This window comes from Muntiacus reevesi, chromosome 8 (assembly GCF_963930625.1).
Source record: "Muntiacus reevesi chromosome 8, mMunRee1.1, whole genome shotgun sequence".
NCBI classification, from domain to species: Eukaryota; Metazoa; Chordata; class Mammalia; order Artiodactyla; family Cervidae; genus Muntiacus; species Muntiacus reevesi.
This window is the reverse complement of record NC_089256.1, coordinates 61,164,874-61,191,677: the sequence shown is the minus strand read 5'-3', so window position 1 is coordinate 61,191,677 and position 26,804 is coordinate 61,164,874. Positions and strand designations below refer to the sequence as shown.

The window sequence follows — 26,804 nt, the reverse complement described above, 5'->3', positions numbered from 1 at the left end:
TAAAAAATTTTTACGGAAATCTACTATGTGCAAGGTACATTTTAGGTGCCTGGATACAGCTATAAGAGAAATGAGATTCCTGTCTGCTACAAGCTTATAGCCTGTCCTCCAGATTTTGCTTGTAACTACTGACAAGTTAGTCATCTTTCTTATAGCACTTCAATTACCATAAAGCATATTTCCTTCATATTACCTCTACCTCAAAATAAAAAACACACAAGTTAGACTTACTTGAGGCTGGATTGGATGTGAAGTATCTGATCATTGTCCGCTGCAGAGAAGGTACTCTCCACAAACAAAATACAAAAACATTTGCAGCTATGATACCTACAAAATAAACATTTCTAATTTAGGAAATTAAAAACAAAGAAAGTCTAATCAAAAGTCCACATGAATAAGATTTTCTACCACATTAAAGAGTATCACCAAAAAAAAAGTATTACATACTTGGGAGAGGTGGTAAGTTAAGAAAAGTAAGTGAAATCAATGTTTTTGAGTATCAAAACTGTCATGCGTTGGTAAAGTCAGAAAATTCCTAGAGGAGCTCCCTTCCTTCACTCAGCTCCATATTTTACTTCTCAATAAATAATCAGATCTGTAATTACTGTTTGAAAACGGCCAAGTCAAAGACAGAGTAATGTACAGAATTAGGTTCTTTGGCCAAGAGTAAAAAAGTTAGAAAACATCACTCCTTTCTCCAAAGGGAATGGTATGCTTCTTTAACTTTTGACAGCTTTCGGAAACACCTATGGATCATCTATGTAGGGACTTCCCTGGTGGCCCAGTGGTTCAGACTCTGCATTTCCACCACAGGGGATGCAGGTTCAATTCCTAGTCCGGGAACTAAGATTCCACATACTGCTCAACACAACCCAAAAATAAGTTAAAAAAAAAAGATCATCCATATAGACGAAGATCTACAGGTCTGATAAAAATACTCATTATTTAAGAATTCAGGAATAGTTTGGAAGAATTTTGCAACCGCTTTTGAAAATATGTTTACATGTGGGAGTTAGGTGACTGTTTCATTTTTCTGCAAGAACTGAAGTTGCCAGAACTACCACTAAATTAAGTAAGCTTATTGACAAAAGAGTTAAATAGTTAAAAAGTCTATTGACTAGTAGGTTTATGACACAATAGTTAATTCTAGGGAAGAACTAAGTTATTAAGAACTGCAAACTTTAAAAAATGCATTAATTTTAGGTACCACAACTCCTTACACATAGTAGGCACGCATCGACTTGAATTAAAGAAATTTAAACATGTATTCATTCCTCCAATCTCTTTAAATAACAAGTAACTAGCCCTTTCAACTTCTTCAATGATAAGGACCAATTCTAGCAACATTCTGCTAAGCCACAATTTCTAATCTAGTGCTCTTTCTACTAGACAGAGACATGGATAGCCAAGGGGATTTCTTTTGACCTTGGTCGCTCTAGGACTTCAGACACCAAAGAGCTCCTTACCCAGGAAACAGTATAGGCTGGTCCCTAGAAGCAAGTCAGCAGGAAAGGAGGTGACAATCCTCTGAAGAAGCAGTGCACACTGTCTAAACTTAAGGGTGAAGACAACTAGCAGGACGGACTCTGTCCTGTTTACACTATAACCTGGGCAAGAGGCCTAACATCTCAGCCTCAGTTTTATCTTCTATTTAAAAAAAAAAAAAACAAAACAAAAACTACCTCAAAGAAAGATGACTAGATGAGAAAATATGATTAAATGTAGTGATCACACAGTGGTAACTCAAAAAGTGAAAATTACGGTATAAAGGGAATAGCCTTTTTAGGTCTGAATCCTAAAGGTATGCCCTTAGAAGGTTTGTGGCCTGTGGCATTTCATGGCCTTCACTTCAGTTTCCTCATTGTAAAGTGAGAATAAAACTTGCTACACATCATAAAGGTATGTGTGTGTGTATGTGTCACTCAGTCATAACTGACTCTTTGTGACCACATGGACTATAGCCCGCCAGGCTCCTTTGACCATGGAATTCTCCAGACATGAATACTGGAGTAGGTAGCCATTCCCTTCTCCTGGGGATCTTCCCAACCCAGGGATCAAACCTGGGTCTCCTGCATTGTAGGTTGATTCTTTACCATCTGAGCCACCAGGGAAGCCCCAGAGTACATACATCTAGTATGTACATGTGCCAAGAAAATGGTTCCCTCCCCCTCCTTTTCCTTTTAGAGGTAGAAGTGTTTAAGGTCTCTGTTCGTATCTCCATCTAGGAGAAGGGTTACTTGACTCCTCCTAACTCAGTCATGCCTAGGACTAGCTTGGCACTATTGATTTGGAAAGGTTGCTGATGCCTCAGTGTCTGCCTTTGCCAAAAGTGATGCACTTGATTTTATCAGCAAGAACATGGGATAAAGACCTCCCAAACTTCTCTCCTTCATAAAAGCAGTGAAAAAGTTGGCCAAAAAAAGTTAGAATCAACTTTTTCAGAACTCTGGCAACTAGCCAAAGGCCTGCAGCAATCCAGCATTTTTTTTTTTTTTTTAAGAGAAATGGATGAAACTCAGTAAGAATAGTGAGCTTTGAGGCATTTTAACTTGCTCTAGTCACAGGCCTCACTTTCCAGATATAAGTTACATGAAAACAATCCACTTTCCCAGTGCTGCCAGGCAACCACCAAAGACTGCAGAATGGAGCTGAATCTCTTCCAAAGCCTTGTTCCCAAAGAACTATCATCATCTGACCTATCTGATGATAATTTCTTAGACGACCCCACTAGCAAGGATGTCTGTATTTGATCTGACTGGGAGCTCAAGTGCAAAACTCATTCCCCAGGAGGAATCTATCAAAAGCAATTATAGGCAAGTGTTTAAGTCCCAGCTGGCTGAGGTGATGGATAATAAAGACTAAACAAAAATCTTAAAAGGAAAATATTAGCAATGAGATATTCACAGGTGCTTACAAAACCTCACATATTCCTGGGATCTAGAAAGTCACAAGAATAAAAAAACAGTAGACTTCAAGATGGTATTTGTTACTAGAGACAAAGAATTATATTACACAATGACAAAAGGGTAAAAAAAAAAAACAACTCAATATCCACAAAGACGATATGACAATTATAAACATACACGCTCCTAACAATAGAAACCCAAAATAAATGAAGTAAAATTTGACAAAACTTAAGGGAAAGATAAATGACTCAATAATAGTTGGGAAAATTCAACACTTCATTTGTGACAATGGATAGAATTAGATGATCAGCAAGGATGTAGAAGATTTGAATACTATAAATCAACTTGACCTAACATACATCTATAGAACATACCACTCAAGAGAATACATATCCTTCTGAGGCACACATGGAGCATTATCCAGGATAGACCGTATGTTCAGCCACAAAACAAGTCTCAATAAGTTTTCAAACTGAAAATTTCAAAACTGAAATTATAAAAGTATGTTCTCTGACAACAACGGAATAAAATTACAAATCAATAATACATTTGTAAAATTAAAAAATATGTGGAATGTAAGAGGGAGGTCCTCCCCTTTTAACGTTTCTAAAGGAATGTTTACTAAAAAGGGGTGTCAACGCTTCCTGTTTCTAAGTGTGTATTCATGGTAAATAACAAGAGAAGACTTGGGTTCTCTGTTGGCATGTTAGGCACAGAGAGGGATGCTTGACAGCATGCTAACTGAAGCCAGAGCAAGTATGTCTCCATCAGGTTATCAGGAACTCTTCAGGAGAAAGCTGAGTCCTTAACTGATTAGTGATTGATCACACTGGATTTGGTTATAAGATGTGCTGGCTGGGTTAAGCATCCAAAGAAAAGAATGAAGCAGACTAATTTAAGTGTTAACCTAGGTTTCTGGATTTGAAACAGAGCTTCTCGTCACTCAGGTACAATTTTGTGATGATATTTTTGCCCCTTTTTTTTTTTTTTTTTTGTATTGCTCTTAAGAGTCTTTTCTCAGCATATTATTCTGCTCTTGCCTCTGTCCTCCCTGGGGCACTTCAGTTCTGCATGCTACCCCTGGGATCTCTACTGTTGCTATGTGAATGACAAGATGTAAGTGACCATTAAAGTAAATGCTCTTTGTAAAAAAAATTTTTTTTTATGCTTTTAAAAATGTATACATTTTACGGGTTTCCCAGGTGGCCTAGTGGTAAGAACCTATTTGCCAGTACAGGTAGACTTAAGAAACCAGGGTTCAATCCCTGGATCGAGAAGATTTCCTGGAGGGCATGGCAACCCACTCCAGTATTCTTGCCTAGAGAATCCAATGGACAGAGGAGCCTGGCAGGCTGCGGTCCACAGGGTCACATAGAATCAGACATAACTGAAGCAACCTAGCACACACACACATACATTCTATAGTCCAGCTATCAATTTGATATTTTGCTGTCAAGTATGTTTTTCAACCTATATTTATCCATCCTATTAATAAATGCTAATGATTAAAAAAATGTGAAAATCACACACTCTTAAATAACCAATAAATAGATCAAAGAAAAAAATCACAAGGAAAAGTAGGAAGTACTTGAAATGAATGAAAAAAAAAAAAAAAATAGAACATACCTGCCATGAACTGAATTGTGCCCCCTAAGATTCATATGTTGAAGACCTAATCCTTAACGGGATGGTATCTGGGGATGGGACCTGAGGAGGTAGTTAGAGGTGGGGCCTTCATGATGGGATTAATGTCCTTATTAGAGAGATACAAGAGAGCATGCTCTTGCTGTACCTGCCATATGAAGACACAGGTGCTCTTGCTCTCTCTACCTGCCATATGAAGACATAGCAAGAAGGTGGCAGTCTGTAAGCTAAGAAAGATCTCACCAGAAACTGACCATGCTGGACTTCGAACCCCAGAATTATGAGAAAATTAACTTCTGTTGCTTAAGCCACCTGGTCTATGGTGTAATATTTTGTTATGGCAGATCATACTGAGCCAATACTAAAACCTGGAGCATATAGCAGAAACAGGGCTGTGAATGCCTACACTAAAAAAGACCTCAAAGCAATAACCTAAGCTTCTACTTTAACAAACTAGGAGAAAAAAAAAGAATAAAGTAAACACAAGCAAGTAGAAGGAAGGAAATAATAAAGAGTTTGGATGAAGCAGAGACTAGAAACCTAGAGAAAAATCAATGAAACTGAAAGCTGGTTCTTTGACATCACCAATTGACAAAACTAGCTAGACTGACAAAGAAAAAAAGATTCAAAATCCCCCAAATCAGGAAAGAAAGCAGAATGTTACTACTGACCGTACAGAAATAAAAAGGATTCTAATATTACTATGAACAATAGCATATCAACAAATGAGAATAACTTAGATGAAACTGACAAATTCCCAGAAAGACAAAGCATTGAAACTGACTCAAGAAGAAAGAGAAAATCTGAATAGGCCTTTATAAAAAGTAAAGAGATTGAATTATTAACAACAATCAAAAAATTCACATAAATAAAAGCCCAGAGGCCTCCTGTTGGCTCAGTGGTAAAGAATCTGCCTGCCAATGCAGGGGACACAGGTTCGATCCCTGGTCCAGGAGAATCCCACATGCTGTGGAGCAACTAGGCCCATGCACCACAACTACCGAGCCTGTGCTCTCGGACCCAGGAGCTGCAACTGCTGAAGCCTGCACACCCAGAGCCCTTGCTCCACAAGAGAAGCCACCACAATGAGAAGCCCATACCCCAATGAGGAGTAGCCCCTGCTCACTGCAACTAGAGAAAAAGCCCACACAGCAATGAGGACCCAGCACAGTCATAAATAAATAAATAAAAATTTTTTAAAGGAAAAAAGAAAAGCCCAAGACCAGATGACTTAACTGGTATGTTACATTCCAAGAGCTGCTATAATAAATTACTACAAACTAGATGGCTTAAAACAATAAAAATGTATTCTCCTACAGTTCTGGAGGACAGAATTGTCAACTGGGTCATGCTTCCTCATGAAGAATCTAGGAAAGATTCTTTCCTTCTTCCTAGGTTCTGATGGTTCTTGGCATTTCTTGGCTTATAGCAGCACCTCTCCAATCTCTGGCTCCCTCACTTCACAGGCCCTTTTATTCTACTGGTGTCTTTCTGTTCTCTTCGCTTATTATAAGGACACAAGTCATTGGATTCAGGGCGTACCTTAATCTAGTATGATCTCACTAACTATTTCAATTAAGATAACACTGAGTTTCTGGGTTATTCTATTTCAAATAATACTCTGAGTTTCTGGGTGGATGTTACCTTGACATCAAAACCAGACAAAGACATCACAAGAAAACTATCAATATCCATTATGAACACACAGACAGAAAATCTTCAAGAAAATACTGTCATATCAAATTCAGCAGAATATAAGAAATTATAAACCATGCCCAAGTGAAACTTTTTCAGGAATGCAAAACTGGTTCAACATACTGTAATCAATATAATATTCCATATTAACAACATGGGAAGACTAACAATTCCCAGTCTAAAAACTTAAAATACAAAGCTACAGTAATCAAGACAGTATGTCCAAAGGATATGCATATTGACCAGTGGAACAGAATGAAAGTCCAGAAGTACATCCATACATCTATGTCAACTGCCTTGTTTTTTTTAATTGTGGTCCCAGACAATTCAATGGGAAAAGGATAGCCTTTTTAATGACAAAGGAAGCAAGACTACACAGTGCTGAAAAGATAGTCTCTTAAGTAAAAAAAAAAAGAAAAAAAGAAATTAGATCATTTTTGAATTCCATACACAAAAATTAAGACTCAAATGGATTAAAGACCTAAATGTGAGACTGGAGCAATATCTTTTTCAACCCAACTCCCAGGATAATGGAAATAAAAATAACCAAATGGGACCTACTTAAACTCAAAAGCTTTTACAAAGCAAAGGAAACAATAAAATGAAAAGACAACCCACAGATTGGGAGAAAATACTTGCAAGCCATGTGACTGTCAAGGGATTAGTCTCTAAAATTTATACTTGATCTTAGCCAAAAGGCCGAGAAGCGATCTCTAAAATTTATAAACAGTTCATGATGCTTCATAGCATCAAAACAACCCAGTCAAAAAATGGGCAGAAGACCTAAATAGACATTTCTCCAAAGAAAACACAGAGATGACCAAGAGGCACATGAAAAGATGTTCGACATCACTAATTATCAGAGAAATGCAAATCAAAACTTCAATGAGATATCCCCTCACACCAGTCAAAATGGCTATCATAAAAAATCTACAAACAAATGCTGGAGAGGGTATGGAGAGAAGAGAATACTCTTACACTTGGTGGAAATGTAAACTGGTACCGCTCCTATGGAGAACAGTATGGAGTTTCTTTAAAAAACTGAAAACAGAGCTACCGTATGACCCTGCAATCCCACTCCTAGAGATATATATGGAGAAAAACATGAGCTGAAAGGATATGTGAATCCCAGTGTTCACTGTAGCACTGTTTACAATAACCAAGACAGGGAAATAACCTAAATGTCCATCAACAGAGAAATGGATAAAGAAGATGTGGTACACATATACAATGGAATATCACTCAGCCACTGAAAAGAATGAAATAATGACATTTGCAGCAACATGGATGGACCTTGAAATTGTCATAGTGAATGAAGTCAATCAGACAAAGAAAGAGAAATATCATATTATGTCGTTTATATGTGGAACCTAAAAGTAAATAATACAAATGAACTTACCAGCAGACTTATGGACTTAGAGAACAAACTTATGGTTGGGAGGAAGGAAGAGGCGAAGGGACAGTTAAGGAATTTGGGATGGACATGTACACACTTCTATATTTAAAATGGATAACCAACAAGGACATACTGTATGGCACATGGAACTCTGCTCAATGTTATGTGGTGGCTTATATGTATAGCATGAGTCCCTTGGCTATTCATCTGAAACTATCATGACATTGTTAATCAACTATCCCCCAACATAAAATAAAAAATTTAAAAAAGAAAAAAGAACAGTCTTGTTAACAAATGGTGCTGAAGCAAGTAGCTATTCACCAGGAAAAGAATGAATTTGGACACCTTCCTCAAACTAAATACAAACCATAATTCAAAGTGAATCAAAAACCTAAATGTAAAAACTAAAACTATAAAACTCTTAGAAAAGGTAGAAATTTTTGTGACCATGGATTAGGCCACAGTTTCCTTGACATAACACTTAAAGCACAGTAAAATAAGAAATGAATAAAATGGACTTCATTAAAAGTTTGTGCTGCAAGGAACACTATTAAAGCAATGACAATGCAAAGAATAGGAAAAATACTTGCAAATTATACATCTAAAAAAGATCTAATATCCAAAAAATATAAAGAAATCTTACAGCTCAACAAAAAGACAATTCAAAAAATGAACGAACCAAGACTTCCCTGGCAGTCCAGTGATGAGGACTCCACGATTCCACTGCAGAGGGCAAGGGTTTGATCCCTGATCCAGAAACTAAGATCCCAGCATGGTCCATCCTTGTCCAAGGATTTTTTTTTTAATTTGACTGTGCTTGGTCATAGTTGTGGCATGTGGGATCTAGTTCCCTAACCAGAAATTGAACCTGGACCCCCTGCGTTGGGAGTAGAGAGTCCAAGCCACTGGACCACCAGGGAAGTCCCTGGACAAAGGATTTAAACAGACATTTCTCTAAAGAATAAATGGACACTTGCATATGAAAAAATGCTCGGCATTACTAGTCATTAGGGAAATGCAGTCAAAACAATGAGATATCACTTGCCATACATTAAGACGGCTATTATTAAAAGAAAGAAAGAAAAAAGAAAGAAAGAAAAGAGGAAACTAACAAGCATTGGCAAAGATAAGGTGAAATGAACTCTTGTACATTGTTGGTGTGAATATAAAATGGTGCAACTACTGTGAAAGTCAGCAGTTTCTCATAAAGTTAAACACAGAATTATCATATGATGCAGCAATTTCATTCCTAAATATACATGCCAAAAAATAGTAAGCAGGGACTAAAACACACTTACACATAAATGTTCTTAGCAGCATTATTCATGAGAAGACAAAAGGTGAAAACAAACCAATGCCCATCGACAGATGACTGGATAAATAAAATGTGGTGTTTCCATACAATGCAATCTTATTCAGCCTTAATACAATGTGAAAAAGTCTCAAGTGGTGTTGGGAACGCAGGACAGCAATGTGTAAATCAGTGAAGTTAGAGTACACCCTCTCATCATACACAAAAATGGCTTAAAGTCTTAAACATAAGATACGACACCTTAAAACTCCTGCAAGAGATCACAGGCAAAACTTCCTGACATAAATCAAACCAATGTTTTCTTAAGTCAGTCTTCAAGGCAACAACAATAAATAACAACAAAAACAAACAAATGAGACCTAGTCAAACTTACAAGCTTTTGCATAGCAAAGGAAACCATAAACAAAATGAAAAAAAAAAATCTACAGAATGAGAGAAAACGTCTGCAAACAATGCAACTGACAAGGGCTTAACTTCCAAAGAAGAAATACAGATGGCCAACAGACACATGAAGAGAGACTCAACATTGATAATCACTAGAGAAATGCAAACCAAAACTAAAACTATAAAAAAGTATCACTGCACACTGGTCAGAATGGTCATCATGCTGGAAAAGGTATGTGGAGAAAAGAGAAACCTCCTCCTATGCTGTTTGTGGGAATGTAAGATGTTGCGGCCACTGTGGAAAACAGTATGGATGTTTCTCTGCCGATCCAGCAATCCTACTCCTGGGCATATATCCCAGACATACCTCAAAAAAGATACATGCACCCCCTATATTCATAGCAGCACTTATTTACAATAGCCAAGATATGAAAAAAACTTAGATGTTCATCAACAGATGAATGGATAAAGATGTGGTGCATATATACAATGGAATACTACTAAGATATAAAAAATGAAACTCTATTTATAGCAACATGGATGCAACTAGAGATCATCATACTAAGCAAAGTTAGAAAGAGAAAGACAAATATGATATATCACTTACATGTGGAATCTAAAATATGACGCAAATGAACCTGTTAGGTAGTTACAATAGGGAAAATGAGTCCAGAATGGCAGCGGCTAAAAGACCTGGAAGGGAAAGGCCCATGAAAACAGAACAAAGGAAGGTCTGAGGACTGAAGTGAGAACCTCAGGTAAAACAAACAGAACTCCTGGCTGGCCCAATTTACATAGGACAGGCCCAGGGAGAGAGAAACATATAAAAAGAGGAGCCAAAGCTCTCTTCTCTCTCTCTCCCGCGCGCTAGGGCACCCTTCTCTTCGCGTCTTTGGGTCGATATGCCCTCATGTCTCGAAGATGGATTTTCCTGCTATTATCTAAATAAAACAGAGCTGTAACACTGAGCTGTAACACTGTCCGTTCGAGACCTGAGAGCTATAACACAGTCTGTCCAAGACCCGAGAGCTGTGACACGCCGAGGGGGCTTTAATGTCCGTCACTCCAAATCTTTGTTGTGACGAGACAAAAACGGAGGAGCATACACTCACCCGACAAACCTATTGAGGGCTTCCCTGATGACTCAGAAGGTGAAGAAACTGCCTGCAATGTGGGAGACCCAGGTTCAACCCCTGGGTAAGGAAGATCCTTTGCAGAAGGGCATGGCAACTCACTCCAGTGTTCTTGCCTGGAGAATTCTATAGACAGAGGAGCCTGGCTGGGCTACAACCCATGAGACTGCAAAGAGTCGGACATGACTGAACAACACATACACACACACACACACACACGAAACAGAAACAGACTCACAAACATAGAGAACAGACTTGTGGTTCCCAAGCAGGAGGAAGCTAGAGGAGGGATGGTGGGCTGGGAGGTTGGGGTTAACAGATGTAAGCTTTAGTATACAGAAGGGATAAACAACAACATCCTACTGTATATATAGCACAGAGAACTGTATTCAATATTCTACAATAAACTATAATGGAAAAGAGTATTTTAAAAAAGAAATGTATGTGTATAAATATATATATAACTGAATCACTTTGCTGTACAGCAGAAATTAACACAGCATTGTAAATCAACTAGTTTTTTTTTAATTGGAAAAAAAACAGCATTCAGCATTAAAAAAGAATGAAATTTTGATATATGCTAAAATGTGAATGAACCTGGACACCAGTATGCTAAACAGAAGCCATACACAAAAACATACTTTATAACTCCACTTATATGAAATATAAGCAAACTCATAGAGACAGAAAGTAGAATGGTGGTTACCAAAGGCTAAGGGGTAGAGGAACAGGAAGTTATTGTTTCAACAGGTACAGAATTTGTTTGGGATGATGAAAAGTTCCAGAAATGGATAGTGATGATGGTTGCACAACACTGAATGCAGTTAATGCCAATGAATTATACACTTTATGGCTAAAATGATAGATTGTATGTTCTGTATATTTTATCACAATAAAAAAATACCAAAAAAACTGCAGTTGCTGATAGAAAAAGACAAGTAATAACATATGGAATCCTTATACATTGCTAAGAGAATATAAAATGGTACACTCACTTTAGAAAGCAACCTGGCAATTCTACAGAAAGAATACAGGGGAAAGTAGATATCCACACTTAAAAGAATGCATCTGGACTCTTACCTTACACCATCTTTTCATATGCTGGTTGGCCATTTGAAAGTCATCTTTGGATAAATGTTCAAATACTTTGCTCACTTTTTTACACCATATGCAAAAATTAACTAAAAATTGATTAGAGACCTAAAGCTACAACCAAAACTATAAAACTCCTAGAAGAAAATAGGGGGAAAGTTTCATAACATTAGATTTGGCAATGATTTCTTGGATATGACACCAAAAGCACAAACAAAAAAGCAAAAATAGACAGATGTGACACCAAACCTAAAAGCCTTTGTGCAAAGAACACGAATGACAGGCAACCTACAGAATGAGAGAAAATATTTGCAAATCACGTATCTGATAAAAGGTTAATATCTAGACCATATAAAGAACTCCTACAACTCAACAAAAGCCAAACTGACTAAAGTGAGCGAAGTCTGAACATTTATCCAATGAAGACATTCAAATGGCCAACCAGCATATGAAAAGACATGCAACACCATTAGAGAAATGGAAACCAAAATCACAATAATGTGTCACCTCACACCCATTAGGATGGCACCCATTTAAAAACAGAAATTTTCAAGTGCTGGCAAGGATGCAGAGAAATCAGAAACCTGGTACACTCTTGGTAGGATTGTAAAATGGTCCACTCAGTAAGGAAAATAATATGGAACTACCATATAATTTAGCAATCCCACTTCTGGGTATATATCTGAAAGAACTGAAAGCAGGGACACAAAGAGATTTGCACACCCACGTTCTTGGCAGCACTATTCACAAGAGTCAAGGGGTGGAAGCAAAAGGCCATCAAAGAACAAAAGGATAAACAAAATGTGGTGCATACACACACTGGAATAAATTATTCAGCCTTGAAAAAAGGAAGTCCTGTCACATGTCACAACATGGATGACCTCTGAGTACATGTTAAGTGAAATAAACCAGTCAAAAAAGACAAGTACTGTATGACTCCACTTATATGAGGTATCTAAAGTAGTCAAATTATAGAAACAGAAAGTGGCATGATAGTTACCAAGGGTTGGGGAAGGGGTATAAAGGGAAATCATTGTATAATGGGTACAGAGGGTCAGTTTCACAAAACAAAAAAGAGTTCTGGAGATGCTTCCTAACAATGTGAACAAACTTAACTCCACTGAACTGTACACTCAAAAATGGTTTAAATGGTGTATTTTATGTGGCTTTTTTTTTTTTTTTTTTTTACAATTTTTAAGAAGTTAAACAGAGTACCATATGACCCAACAATTTCACTTACAGGTATACTCAAAGAGAAATGAAAACATATGTCCACACAAAACACATATATGAAAGTTCGGCAACAGCATTATCATATGAAGCCAAAAAGTGGAAATAAATGTCCATCAGCATATGAATGAACAAAATGTGATATATGCATATAATGGAATATTATTTAGCCATAAAAAGAAGCACATACTGACACATGCCACTGTAAACGAACTCTGAAAACATTACACATAAATAAAAGAAGTGAAACATTATACATCAGTGAAAGAAGCAGCCACAAAATACCTCGTATTATGTGATTCCATTTTTATGAAGTGTCCACAACAGGCAAATCCACAGAGAAAGAAAGTGGCTGTCTAAGGATGAATGGAGGAGAGGAACAGGGAGAGACTTGCCACTGGCTATGGGGTATCTTTATGGGATAATGAAAATACTCTGGGTTTAGGTGATGGTGATAGTAGCACAAACTTGTGCATATAATAAAAACCACTGACTTGTGTTCAAGGTAACACCTGAACAACATGAGTTTAAACTTCACAGATCCACCTATATGAAGATTTTTTTCAACAATAAATGCGATGTTACTACATGAGCTATGGTTGGTTGAATCCATGGATGCAGTGTTTGTGTCAGTTGCTCCAGTTGTGTTTGGCTCTTTGCAACCCCAGGGACTGTATGTAGCCCACCAGGCTCCTCTATCCATGGGATTCTCCAGGCAAGAATACTGCAGTGCATAGACATTCCCTTCCCCAGGGGATTTCCCCTACCCAGGGATCAAACCCAGATCTCCTGCACCACAGGCAGATTCTTTATCATCTGAACCACCAGGGAAGTCCTCCACAGATGCAGAACATCCAACAAAATGCCATCTATAAAGTTATACCTAGATTTTTGACTCTCTGGAGGGTCAGCACCCTAACCTCTACATTGGTGTCCAAGGACGAACTGTGCTTTTATTTTTAATGATGAATTTAAAAAAGGATACACTGATTTGGGAAGCACTGCTTGGGGTTCAATGATTTCAAGTCTATCTTCCTCCTCAGCCAAGGAAGGGGATACAACCTCTTTCTCTATTTTCCTGAAAAAAAGACTATCCCAGTGGAGTTCAGTAGCTAACTACAGCACCCCTTCTGTTTCTGAGGCGGGCCAGTTCATCCCCCCATAGCTCTCCTATCTGACTGAAGCCAGGCGTGGCCAGTCCAGACACTGACAAGCACATGCATCCCCAGCAGCCAAAGAACTGAGCTCCAGGAGTCCCTACCTCAGGCTCCCTGATAACCAGGACTACAGGCACAAGCATCCTTCTGTCGGCCTTACACAGTGGCTATAATTTCTCCTCCTGGAAAATATCCACAAAGCAAATTAAGCACTGGTCCCACAGCATCCTGGAGTCAGGGGAAATCCAAAGAGACTATCCATCTTCCATCTTCCTATGAAAGCAAGACTAACGACAACCTAAATATCCATTAATAGAAAACTTGTTACAACAGTATTCATTTGCATAGACTACCAAAGCACCATTCAAAAGACTGATCTGGGATGCTGGTAATTTCCATTTCTTGATCGAGGTGCTAGTTATGTAGATGAGCTCAGTTTGTGAAAATTAGTTGCACATCTGACATGTGCATGTTCTTCTGGGTACACTTCAATAAAACATTTTTTATTTTTTTAAATTGAGTAATAATATTTATAATACATATCTCACAGTGAAAATGTCAAATTTCACAAATATCACTAAGAGGGAAACAGTTTAATTAACAACTGGGCAAGCGGTATAAAAATAGCTCAATAAAACATTTCTTAAAAGCATACAATAGATCTACTTGTATCAGTAAGGAATGTCCTTTTAAAATACTATGTGAAAAAAAAAAAGATGTAACATGTATTACATGCTACCATTTATTGTTTAAGCCATAGTTAGATGTAAACATAAATGCGTATAAAACAGATGCTTTGGAAGAATACATAAGCAACTAAAAAGGCAATAGTTATGGATGGGGAATGGAACTGGAAGTCTACAGTGAGATTTATTTTTTATTTTACATATTCTTTAACACTATTCTAATGTTACCATGCACATTTATTCATTTCACAATGATAGACGCCTGCTGCCTTGGGACAACCTGCTGCAATCTGGGCTATGAACCAGCATCAGACACCTGGAATCAGGGAAGGCTGTGTGGTTTATCAGAAAAGTAATGAGTGGAGGTTTGCTATAGCAGAAAGTGAAAGGATGTGATAAAAGCCGTATTTTCTGAACTAAACAGTTTGCTTCCTATCTCTAGCCTTTCTAGCTGTGTGATCTCAGACATGTTACTTAACCTCTCTGAGCTTCAGTTACCCCATTTGAACAATGAGGATACTTAAGATTAATACTGACTGACAATAATATGTGTATTTGCAAAGTACCTACTAACATGGTACTTGCAGCTTAGTTGGCACTCGAGCATTAATTTTGTTATCCTTTGCCCTAGAACTAAAACTAAAAAATAAACTACTCCTGGTATAAACAGAAGAGCAAAGAAGAAAAAAATAGACTTTAGAGGTTGGGACACAAGGATCAAGGGCCTGGGGTGCAGCAGTGCTTAAACTTTGGAGCTGACAGTAGATATGAACTAGTAAAGGAACTGGACACCATCTTGTTGAGATTGTGCTCCCCATATTCCTTCTCCCTGTTCCCTCCTAGCTCAGATACAATAATTTGGTGGGTTCTTCCCTCTCAGCTTTACCTGAATCCCAATAGAGTCAGTGTTCTGCTGAGCTAACAGGAAAACCTGACAAGTGTCTCACAGGCACCTCTAAAAGCTAGAAATGGAGGGGAAATACTCTCTGTGGGGGTTGCCTGGGGACCTCCAGTACAGGCTTAAAAGTCTTGCAGAGTAAGGCAATACAGGAGACTAGCTGAAATATAAAAGTACCAGGGATGACTCTAACTTTGAAGACTGCTACTTGAACCCCCTTCATCCTACAAACACCAACTGAACTTTTAACAATTTTTTCAGAGCAATGTGAAGTTTAGGGAGATGTATCTGTGTAACAGTTAAGACCCAAAAAAAGTCCTGAAGTAGATAAGAAAAAAAAAAAAGGTTAAGGGATTAAGACCAGTTCTCTGGTAGATATTGACACAGTGACTCCCGGGATGAACTGAGGTAGAAGGGTCAAAAGTCAGGAGCAGCCAGCCATCAGCTGCGATCAGCTCTAAGGAAGGTTTCTCACCTCGCCACTGAATTTCACCTCAGTGATAAAGTAAATACTGGTAAAGTAAATCCCTTTTGATTTAAACTGTACTTATCCAAACCTAAGAATCCAAACAGATGTGAATAAACCTGAAATACCCCTTGCTACATCTAAAACTAAGGAAACAAATGCATCTGGATAAAACACATCGCTGTCTGAATTTGCTATAAAATCTTGCCACCCAGATTCAGACAGCAAGGAATTCTTACATGAAACATTTGGTGTAAAACTGCAAAACCTTTAACCTGCTAGAGATTTCAAGCTGCCAGTGTCTAGGCATGAATACTACAGAGCAAAGAAGCACACTCGTCTCACAGACCTTTGAGACTCCCTAGGTCAGTGGCCTCCTAAGGACTTAAGTTCTTTCAAAACACAAAAAGAAAAAAGAAAACCACTCAGAGAACATCCACAATTCAAGGAAAAGGTGGCACAGGATAAATCTGTCACCCCATAAATCAATCCTCAATAAAAGCCAGTTGAGCCAACCTCACTTCAGATCAACCTAAAGGAAGCAACCAAAGCACTAAATAAGCAAGTCAGTGGAATGAACTGGCACCTCTGAAAAGAGACAAGATATAACTAAGGCTTAAGTTTATTAACCACTGAAATCCTAGTATGCGGCTAACTGATTATAAAGCGCCACGAACAAGTGTTGCAAGGCTAGATTCACTGCTATCAGCATAATTAAGTCCCAAAAGAGGAGTCTGAGATAACACTGAACAGATCAAAGAGCATTTCCTCAGCCTTTAAAAGTCACTTAATGAACCTAACAAAAAATATTTAAGGTCTTTAGCATGACCATTCACATTTATGCAATTTGAAGTACTTTACACTCAAAGTCTTAGTCAGACTGCAATGTCATCTAAGGGAAAGAATTCTGATTTTTAACTACCTCCAAATACCAATTTCTTTGAATAATCTATTTCCTGGCATGAAGGAGGTTTTAACTTCTGATCCCAGGTTTCCTCAAATGTTAAATGACAAAATCTTTATAATCTTCAAAGAACACTAGGTATCAACTGTGAGGCACTCTGAAAATATTAAAAGAAATAAAAATTTTGCTACCCTAAAGGCTATTAATTTTTAAAAAACAAGCAAATAAACCAAAAATCCCAATTAGTTCCAATGGAAACCCAAGTGTTACTAGAGAGCTACTTTTTAAAGTTATCATTTATTAAGACTTCACTGACTAATCAATTATACAGCTGGCAATATACTTTGAAAAATCTCAACCTTTTGATTCAAGATCTCATCAACACTGAGTCACTCAATAGATTTTAACTGAATGTCTTTACTATGTGCCAGATATATTGTCACCTTGCTTATTTAACTTATATGCAGAGAATATCATGTGAAATGCTGGACTGGATGAAGCACAAGCTGGAAACAAGACTGCTAGGAGAAACGTCAACAACCTCACATACGCAGATGGTACCACCCTTATGGCAGAAAGTGAAGAGGAGCTAAAGAGCCTCTTGATGAAAGTGAAAGAGGAGAGTGAAAAAGCTGGCTTAAAACTCAACATTCAAAAAACAGCTCAAGGCATCCGGTCCCATCATTCATGGCAAATAGATGGGGAAACAAGGACAGACTTTATTTTCTTGGGCACCAAAATGACTGCAGATGGTGACTGCAGCCATGAAAAGACACTTGCTCCTTGGAAGAAAAGCTATGACAGACCAGGACAACATATTAAAAAAGAAGAAACATTATTTTACCAACAAAGGTCCTTCTAGTCAAAGCTATGGTTTTTCTAGTAGTCATGTATGGATGTGAGAGCTGGGCCATAAAGATAGCTGAGAGCTGAAGAATTGATGTTTTTGAACTGTGGTGTTGGAGAAGACTCTTGAGAGTCCCTTGGACAGCAAGAAGATCACAGTCAATCCTAAAGGAAATCAGTCTTGAATATTCATTGGAAGGACTGATGCTAAAGCTGAAGCTCCAATACTTCGGCCACCTGATAGGAAGAACTGACTTATTGGCCAAGACCCTAATGCTGGGAAAGACTGAAGGCAGAAGCAGAAGGGAACAACAGAGGGTGACATGGTTGGATGACATCATCAACTTGATGGGCATGAGTTTGAGCAAGTTCTGAGGTTGGTGATGAACAGGGAAGCCTGGCGTGCTATAGTCCATGGGGTCACAAAGAGTCAGATAGGACTGAGCAACTGAACTGAACTGTGTGCCAGATATATGCTAGGAGTTACAGCAAAAATGAAAAATCTCCACATTGTTCTCAAAGATGACACATGTACAATTATATAAAGCAGGCTGCATTCAATTCAGTTCAGTTCAGTCGCTCAGTCATGTCTGACTCTTTGTGACCCCGTGAACCGCAGCACGCCAGGCATCCCTGTCCATCACCAACTCTCGGAGCCACCCAAACCCATGTCCATTGAGTCGGTGATGCCATTCAACCATCTCATCCTCTGTCATCCCCTTCTCCTCCTGCCCTCAATCTTTCCCAGCATCAGGGTCTTTTCCAATGAGTCAGCTCTTCGCATCAGGTGGCCAAAATACTGGAGTTTCAGCTTCAACATCAGTCCTTCCAATGAACACCTAGGACCGATCTGCTTTAGGATGGACTAGTTGGATCGCCTTGCAGTCCAGGGAACTCTCAAGAGTCTTCTCCAACACCACAGTTCAAAAGTGTCAATTCTTCAGCACTCAGCTTTCTTTATAGTCCAACTCTCACATCCATACATGACCACCGGAAAAACCACAGCCTTGACTAGACGGACGTTTGTTGGCAAGGTAATGTCTCTGCTTTTTAATATGCTGTCTAGGTTGGTCATAACTTTCCTTCCAAGGAGTAAGCATCTTTTAATTTCATGGCTGCAATCACCATCTGCAGTGATTATAGAGCCCCCAAAAATAAAGTCAGCCACTGTTTCCGTATCTATTTGCCATGAAGTGATGGGACCGGATGCCATGATCTTAGTTTTTTCAATGTTGAGCTTTAAGCCAACTTTTTCACTCTCCTCTTTCACTTTCATCAAGAGGCTCTTTAGTTCTTCTTCACTTTCTGCCATAAGGGTGGTGTCATCTGCATGCATTGTAAGTTATTAAAAAGTGCAACGAGTTCAGGAAAAAAACACTTCCTGCAGGAAGTAATGTCTAAACCGTAAGCTTGAAGACTGGATCAGTTCCACCAGAGACAGGAAAATTAAATCTTCCAGACATATGAAATAGTCTGAATGAAGAAACGAATGCATCTTTTCTCCACTAAAGTAGGTATCAAAAATTAAGAGTACCATTAAGTCTAACCATATTTGAGGGAAAGCAGTGTTTTGCTATTTCTTTAAGAAGATTTTTTTCCTTTATCTGTACAATTGTTAACTTACAAATCCACTTCCTGAGTTTCTCAAATAACTAACTGCACAATTTTTTTTTCACAATTTTTTAAATATTGCACAAGTTTTACCTTGAAGAGCCAGAACTGTCTTCCATAAAGTTAAGTCATGTCTGACTCTTTGCAACCCCGTGGACTGTAGCCTACCAGGCTCTTCTGTCCATGGGATTTTCCAGGCAAGAATACTGGAGTGGGTTGCCATTTCCTTCTCCAGCTGTCTTCCATAAAAGCTTACCAAAAACAAATGAAATTATCATGGTGATATACATGTTATGCTCTCATTTAAAGAGGATCTTATAAACAGCATGGTGTAGAAGAGAAAACTGGCTCTAGGATGAGACAGACCTGGATTTTGAAACTCAGTTCTTACTTACTAGTAGTATGACCTTCAAAAAGTTCCTTCTCTGAAAGTCAGTTTCCTTATCTGTAAAAGGGGAGATAACTACCCTGCAAGCAACCCTGTGAGGTAGGGAGACAATATGTATAAAGTCTGCTGCATAAATAAGGTAATTAATCAGTGTTCCCTTTGAGTACTTTAATAGGACAGTAATAATTACTCATAAGCTATTAACAAGCTAGGACTTTACAACAGAGATCATTTGATAAGTATCATACTAGATCAAAATTAGAAAATAACCCAGAGCCTCATACATACAGTACCTTTATGCCACAATATTTTCAAACCATTACATTAGCCTGAAGGTACAGAAATTCTGTCTTCTAAACCACTGATGAGCATGGTACAAAAGCCATTGACTATGACATACTGTACCTTTTGGTTTGATTTCTCTTCCCTTGAATGGCTAAAACGTGTAAGCTAACACAAACCTGTCACAGTCCGCTGGCCATCACTTAGGTTATTCCACCACTTGTTAATCTAAAACAGAAAGAAAATTGCTTATCACTATATGGTAAATACTTTCAGTCTATGTAAATGAAAAGCAAGAATGAAAATGCTTTGTGCATAAATGAAAGTCCTCATCAGTAAAAATCTCTACTGAACAGACGTAATAAATATGTGGTAGAGTGGGAAGCACTGGTGTTTTACAGTCAGACAGCCTGCATTCTCTACACAGAACCACTGAGCAGGTCTATGACCTTTGACAAATTACTTCTAAACTTCAGTTTCCTGATACATAAAATGGAGATAGTAACAGATACCTAGCAGTATTATTGTGAGGAATATCAGGACATATGTAAAGCACCTAGCATACTATCAAATAAGTGATTATTCACCAAGGCCCAATCTAGTTCCAACCAAGAATATTTTCTACCAAAAAATACCTTAGTTTTAGGTATAGTACTAGATTGAGGTTTAGAAAAAGACAGAATCCTAATCTATCAGGGACACACGTTGAAATTTTTATAATTGATATATGCCTAGAATGGGGCTTCCCCGATGGCTTAGTGGGTAAAGAACCCACCTGCCAATGCAGGAGACGCGGGTTCAATCCCTGGGTCAGGAAGATCTCCCGGAAAAGGAAATGGCAACCAGTTCCAGTATTCTTGCCTGGGAAATCCCATGGAGAGAGGAGGCTTGCGGGTTACAGTTCATGGGGTCACAGAGTCGGATAAGACTTAGTGACTGAGCATGTGAGCTGATGTCCAGAATTTGCTTTATAGTAATCAGTGGTGGGGAAGGATGGGAAAGAAAGGGAACTAGATGAAACAAAGTTGCTATGTGTCAATAACTGTTGATGCAGGATGACAGGGGTTCATTATACTATTTTCTTTATCTTCTTTACTCTTTTACTTTACTTTTGAAATTTTCCAAGATTAAAGTTTTATTCATGTATAATTTATTTATTGACTTCTGGTCACACTATGTGTTATGCAAGACCTTAGTTTCCTGACCAGGGATTGAAATCATGTCCCCTGTAGAGGGAGCTTGAAGTTCTAACACTGGACCACCAGGGAATTCCCTCCATGATTAAAGCTTTTTAATTAAAAAAATATATACATGTTCTCACTATGAAACTTGAGTCAGACTTTGTATACTAATACTGAAAGAAATCCAAGGTTAAAAAAAAAAAAGTTACAGATCAGTATATATTTGATCCATATTCAACAATGATTTCATTTCTGTAATTCAGCTGACCCTTGAGCAGCAGAGGTTTGAACTGCACTGGTCCACTTAAACGCAGATTTTTTTCAGTAAATATGTACTACACCATATATACTATACCATCTGGAGTTGGCAGAACCCACTGATGTGGGACCACTGTTACAGAGGGCCAACTATAAAGTTATATGCACGTTTCCAACTATGTGGAAGATCAGTGCCCCAACCCCTGCATTGGTCCAGGGTCAACTGTAAAATTAAATGTATGTGAGCTCTCACACCTTACTTGCTGCATATGCAGTAGTGAGGCATGGGTTCCCCAGACTTTCTTTTCCCATGTTTTATTTATGCGTTATTTCAACTTTAACAGGGTTTTACATTTTATATCCTATCATCTACCTATCTCAAACAAATTCATCTTTGGATGAAGATTATGTATACCATTTGTGTCATTTTCACCATTTCAAGGAACAATTTGGATACCAAAACTTTATAGTTCAGCAGCCTGTAGCTTTTAAAGGGATCCAGAAATGTGAAATAGGTCAGCATTACTATCTTCTCAAACATATTGTACTAAATAAAAACTATTGCTCATTATTGCAGGTTTTACCTGCAAAATTACATCAGCTGTTCTTCTGACATAAAGTCTCTCTAGAACAGGTAGGGCTCATGCTTCTGGTGTTGATGGGGAAACAAGGAGGAAAGAATCCTCCCTACTCAGAGTAACCTCAACTATCATTAAGAAAAAGAAAACCTATGGTTGACCTCTCAACCTCTCACTGGCCAGGAAAAAAGTGGAAGAAAACTGAAGAGGACACCGACTCATCTCCAAATTGGAAGGGCAGTGTGTTGTCATTTTAAAAAAAAAAAGGAGGTGTCTGAAAATGAAAGATCCACAAATTAGCCTATGGGCTCTGCTCAATAAACTGTCAAATGAAATAAAATATATCCTTTCTCTAAAAGGCGAGGAAGGCCATTAACATGCACACAAAGTAATGAAAAGTTCTAAAAGTTCTGCATTTATATCCTTCTTGCATCCTCAATCCAAGCACAGTTAGAAACATCAACAGTAGGTATTTATTAGAGAGATATAAACATCATGTCACTAAGAAGTTTTTAAAAATCCACACAGTATCTCTACCCCTCAAACATAAAACGCCCTCTGATTCCAATACATACTCCAAAATCAGCCACCCAGATGATGCAAGTAAAAACAGTGGCCATTAGTAGAGCCGGAAGAAAATTCAAAACAGTAATTTTTAACAACTATTTGTGGTGATTCTTGATATACGTGGGTAGAGGGACAAACTTCTTGGAACACTTAACTAAAACAGTGCCAGCCATATAAAACGTTAGCACTTGGTGGCTCAGTCAGTAAAGAATCCGCCAGCAATGCAGGAGACGAGGGCTCAATCCCCGGGTTGGGAAGATCCTCTGCAGTAAGAAAAGGCAACCCACTGCAGTATTCTCGTCTGGGAAATCCCTTGGATAGAGGAGCTTCGTGGGCTACAGTCCATGGGGTCCCAAGAGTTGGACACAGCTTAGTGACTAAAACTACTACAATGAATAAAGAAGAATATTAAGTGCAATGATATCATATCTATTGACCTAATGTTGCTATTAAACACACTTCATAATAACCAGACTTCAAAAACTTATCAACTAGAATAAACAAAAGCCATGTTTATCTTTACCTCCTTTCTGAAGTCTCCTTCCTTCTGTGGTCTTATGCTATCCAACCAATCAGCTTTTATACCATCAAAATAACTTTGGACCCTGGATTTCAGTGATTCATATTGCCAAATAGCTGCTGATCCAAATGCACAGCCTGTAAACTACATAAAACAAATATATTACAAAAAATTTTTTTAAGAAATAGACCTATACATAGTTTCAAGGATATTATTTCATTTTCATTGCTTTTTATGAACATAAGGAACATCGGGTACACTGGAACTTATTAGGTGAACATTTCACTGTTTCCCATTTTATTAACTTCACAGTACCCTGGGACCTGTTTACAATGAGAACTTTTTCAAATTCAAAATATCAACTCAGTATCACCTGTAATGTTATACCAAATAAGAGGCCCATGAGTTTCTTCTCCAGGGCTTATATGAGTGAACCATGTGCTAACAGCAATTAATGAATTCATGTTCTCTTATAATCATGACTCCAGATCCTTTTGATGCCCCTCCATGTGTCATTAAGGGAGCCCAAACAAGACAAATAGTACTTTACCACCACACCTGAAGCAATGCAGGTAACTCGTAGTAATGTGAGCTCTTACCCCAACAGTAAAAAACAAAGGCTTTACAAGAGTCCTTATAGGATAGGGAGAAGGGTAAAAGGCTGTTTCTTCTACAGGAGGAATCAAAGCACTTCTCTTGTATGCTTCACTACTTGTGTCTGATCTTCGTGGTTCAACCTTCCTGGGTGCTTTTCTGAATCCACATTTTTGCTGAATAAAAAAGTTAAACCTATAGAAGAAAATGACAGATTAGAAACTGAACTGCATCTTGCAAACAGCAACCTCTATGAGCCTCCCCTCTTCACCTGCAAATCACCGACTCAGTTCATTCTCACTCCGAAGCCCCAAAGCCACCAAGACTCCTACTCCCAAGTAGGACTCAGTCAAGACAATGAACTATGCTCTTCTGGAAAAGGTGAGACCAACTACAGCAGCTTTACAGGGCATATTTGGGTTATTACTGCGTATCAATAAATAAAACAACTTGTACTCATCCTACACACAGTTTAAAATCCTATAAAAAGCTTTTTTCTTTTGTCAAATGGTAATTTCTCCCAGGTAAACCAGGCAGAGGCCTCTTCCTGACTCTTCTCATTATACTCTAAACATACTACCTTTCTACACTCATAAAACTGCTTGAAAGCAATCAGACAGGTCTTCTCACCTTTGTAACCCACACCCTGAAACACTCTGGTTGAGTAAAAAGAAAAATTTCATTTCTGTGGCCTGGATGACATCTAAACAAGAAAGTGATTCAAATATATGTCTCGAGTCCCAGCCTCAATTTTCTTACCCTGTATTTCCAACTGTATATTGAATATTTCTACTTGGCTGGAGAAGGAAATGGCAACCCTCTCCAGTATTCTTGCCGGGAGAACTCCAGGGACAGAGGAGCCTGGTAGGCTACAGTCCATGGGGTCACAAAGAGTTGGACATGACTAAGCATGCAGGCATGCTCCTCATTACTTCAAAAACCAATATATTCAAGAGGGAATTCAGCCCCCTCTACAAACAGCTCCATTTTCCAACTTCCTTACTCCTTCAGTGGTCCCACAGTTCTATGAACCACTAAGATTAAAAATCTAAAAGTTATTATTCTCTCTCCTTAATTCTTACCATCCCCTTAATTCTTATCATCTAATTAATTCTTACCATCTAATTAAAAATCAACTCTGGCAAATAACATTCTTTCCATTCTTCATTTAGTCCTCTATCTCATGCCTAGTTTACGTCAACAGCTTATTTAAGTTCAAACACTTTGTTTTAACATGTTGCATTTTCTTTTTCTTTCCTCATATGATTCTTCCACAAACATTCAACGCCTCCTCAAATGCTCTCTCAGAGGACCAACATTCTCTCCTTAATTCCAACACAATCCCTTAGCTCATCTCTTCTGGCCAGGAATACTTTACCATTTCCTAACAGATTTCATTGCTTTTAATACCGCCCTACTCCAATTCACCCTCCACATTTTATTAAACGCAAATATATTTATCATTCCCCTGCTTCAAACCACATAGTAAATTTCTCATCATCCTATTAAACTTAGCAATGCTACTCCTTTGTTGCAGGATGTACTTCTCTAACTTTTTCTGTGCCCTTCAAAATTCAGTTCATGTATGTCCTCCTCCAAGAAGCATTCCTAAACTCCCCGAGGCTGAGTGTATTCTTTGTACTCCTAGAGTCCTAAAATATCCTGTATATACTCTTAACCTTCTCTCATTCACTGGCTGTACTGTAACTAGATTCTCACCTTTGTATTCATTATATCTCTACCACCAAGGCCAATCCCTAATAAAGAAAGGGTCAACAATTACTTCAGAAAAAAGAAGGGATCAAGAACAATCATTGGTTTTATTTTGAATAATTGAAAGGAAAGTGGTACTATTCACTAAGACAAGGAAAATCAGAAGCACCAAAATAGGAAACTAGGAGAGATGAATAATTCCATCTTAGGCACTGTTTAAAATGCTTGCAGTCATTGCAGCACAATTCTATCAGCTAAAAAACTGCAACTTAAATTGCTATCAACTGGGGGAAGGAGAAACTCTGGTATATTTATATGACAGAATACAGCTGTCCCTCGGTATCTATGGGAGATTGGTTCTAGGACCCCTTGCAGACACCAAATTCTGGATGTTCAAATCCCTTATAGAAAATATAGCTGACATTCCCCATCAACATGGTTGAATCCATGGATAAGAAACATGGAGATACAGAGGGCTAACTGAACTACTCAGTGAAAAACTACTGATCACACATCACAGATGAATCTCAAAAACACTACTGAGCAAAAGAAGTCAAACACAAAAGAGCACATAATGTGACTGTGTGATTGCATGTATATATATATGCGAAGTTGAAAAATAGGCAAAAATTATCTGTGGTTTAAAAATAATAATCTGTGGTGATCAAAATCAATAGTGGTTGCCTAAAGTGGGACTTGACCGGAAAGAGGCAAGAGGGAACTTGCTGGAATGATAGACTTTATTTTTAGGTGACGGCTGCACAGGTGTATACATTTGTCAGAACTAACAGCTATACACTTAATACTTACACATTTTACCATATGTAAGTTATATTGCAATAAAGTATTCTAAGCACACAGGTGTTATCTAGCAGGCATCTGGAAACGAAACTCAGAAAAATGGAATAGCTACTGTTACTACTATTACTCATCTAACATGCTCTTCAGTGCTGAGTCCACACCACAGCTCAAATTCTCAGACATCACATTGTGAGAATGGGTAATAATAAAGTAATTCACCTTAAAACTTCTAGTAAGTCAGATTTGTACTTACAGTAAGGGCTACTCTTTTCAACAAAATCTATTTTGGGAAGCAATGCACTTATTCAAACACTGCCAATTGTTACTCAGAATGGCTCTGAACTTCAGAATCTGTTAGCAGGCTTATGAATTTGTTGTTTATTCAGTTGCTAAGTAGTAGCCAACTCTTTGCAACCCCATGAACTGCAGCACGCCAGGCTTCCCTGTCGTTCACCATCTCCCAGAGTTTGCTCCAGCTCATGTCCAATGAGTCAGTGATGCCATCCAACCATCTCATCCTGTCGGCCCCTTCTCCTCCTGCCCTCAATCTTTCCCAGCATCA

The 26,804-nt window shown here is 38.2% G+C and overlaps 1 protein-coding gene across 1 annotated transcript in view; it reads right to left on the bottom strand.

Annotated features, from left to right (window-relative positions):
* Positions 1-26,804, bottom strand: part of PARL (presenilin associated rhomboid like) — a 54,201-nt gene that overhangs the window by 21,095 nt on the left and 6,302 nt on the right. Inside the window, exons 2-5 of the mRNA XM_065943000.1 lie at positions 23,734-23,923; positions 23,138-23,278; positions 20,210-20,258; positions 232-327 (exon numbers count right to left, since the gene is read on the bottom strand). Coding sequence (XP_065799072.1) covers positions 232-327; positions 20,210-20,258; positions 23,138-23,278; positions 23,734-23,923 — 476 coding nt within the window. The remainder of the gene's footprint in view (positions 1-231; positions 328-20,209; positions 20,259-23,137; positions 23,279-23,733; positions 23,924-26,804) is intronic.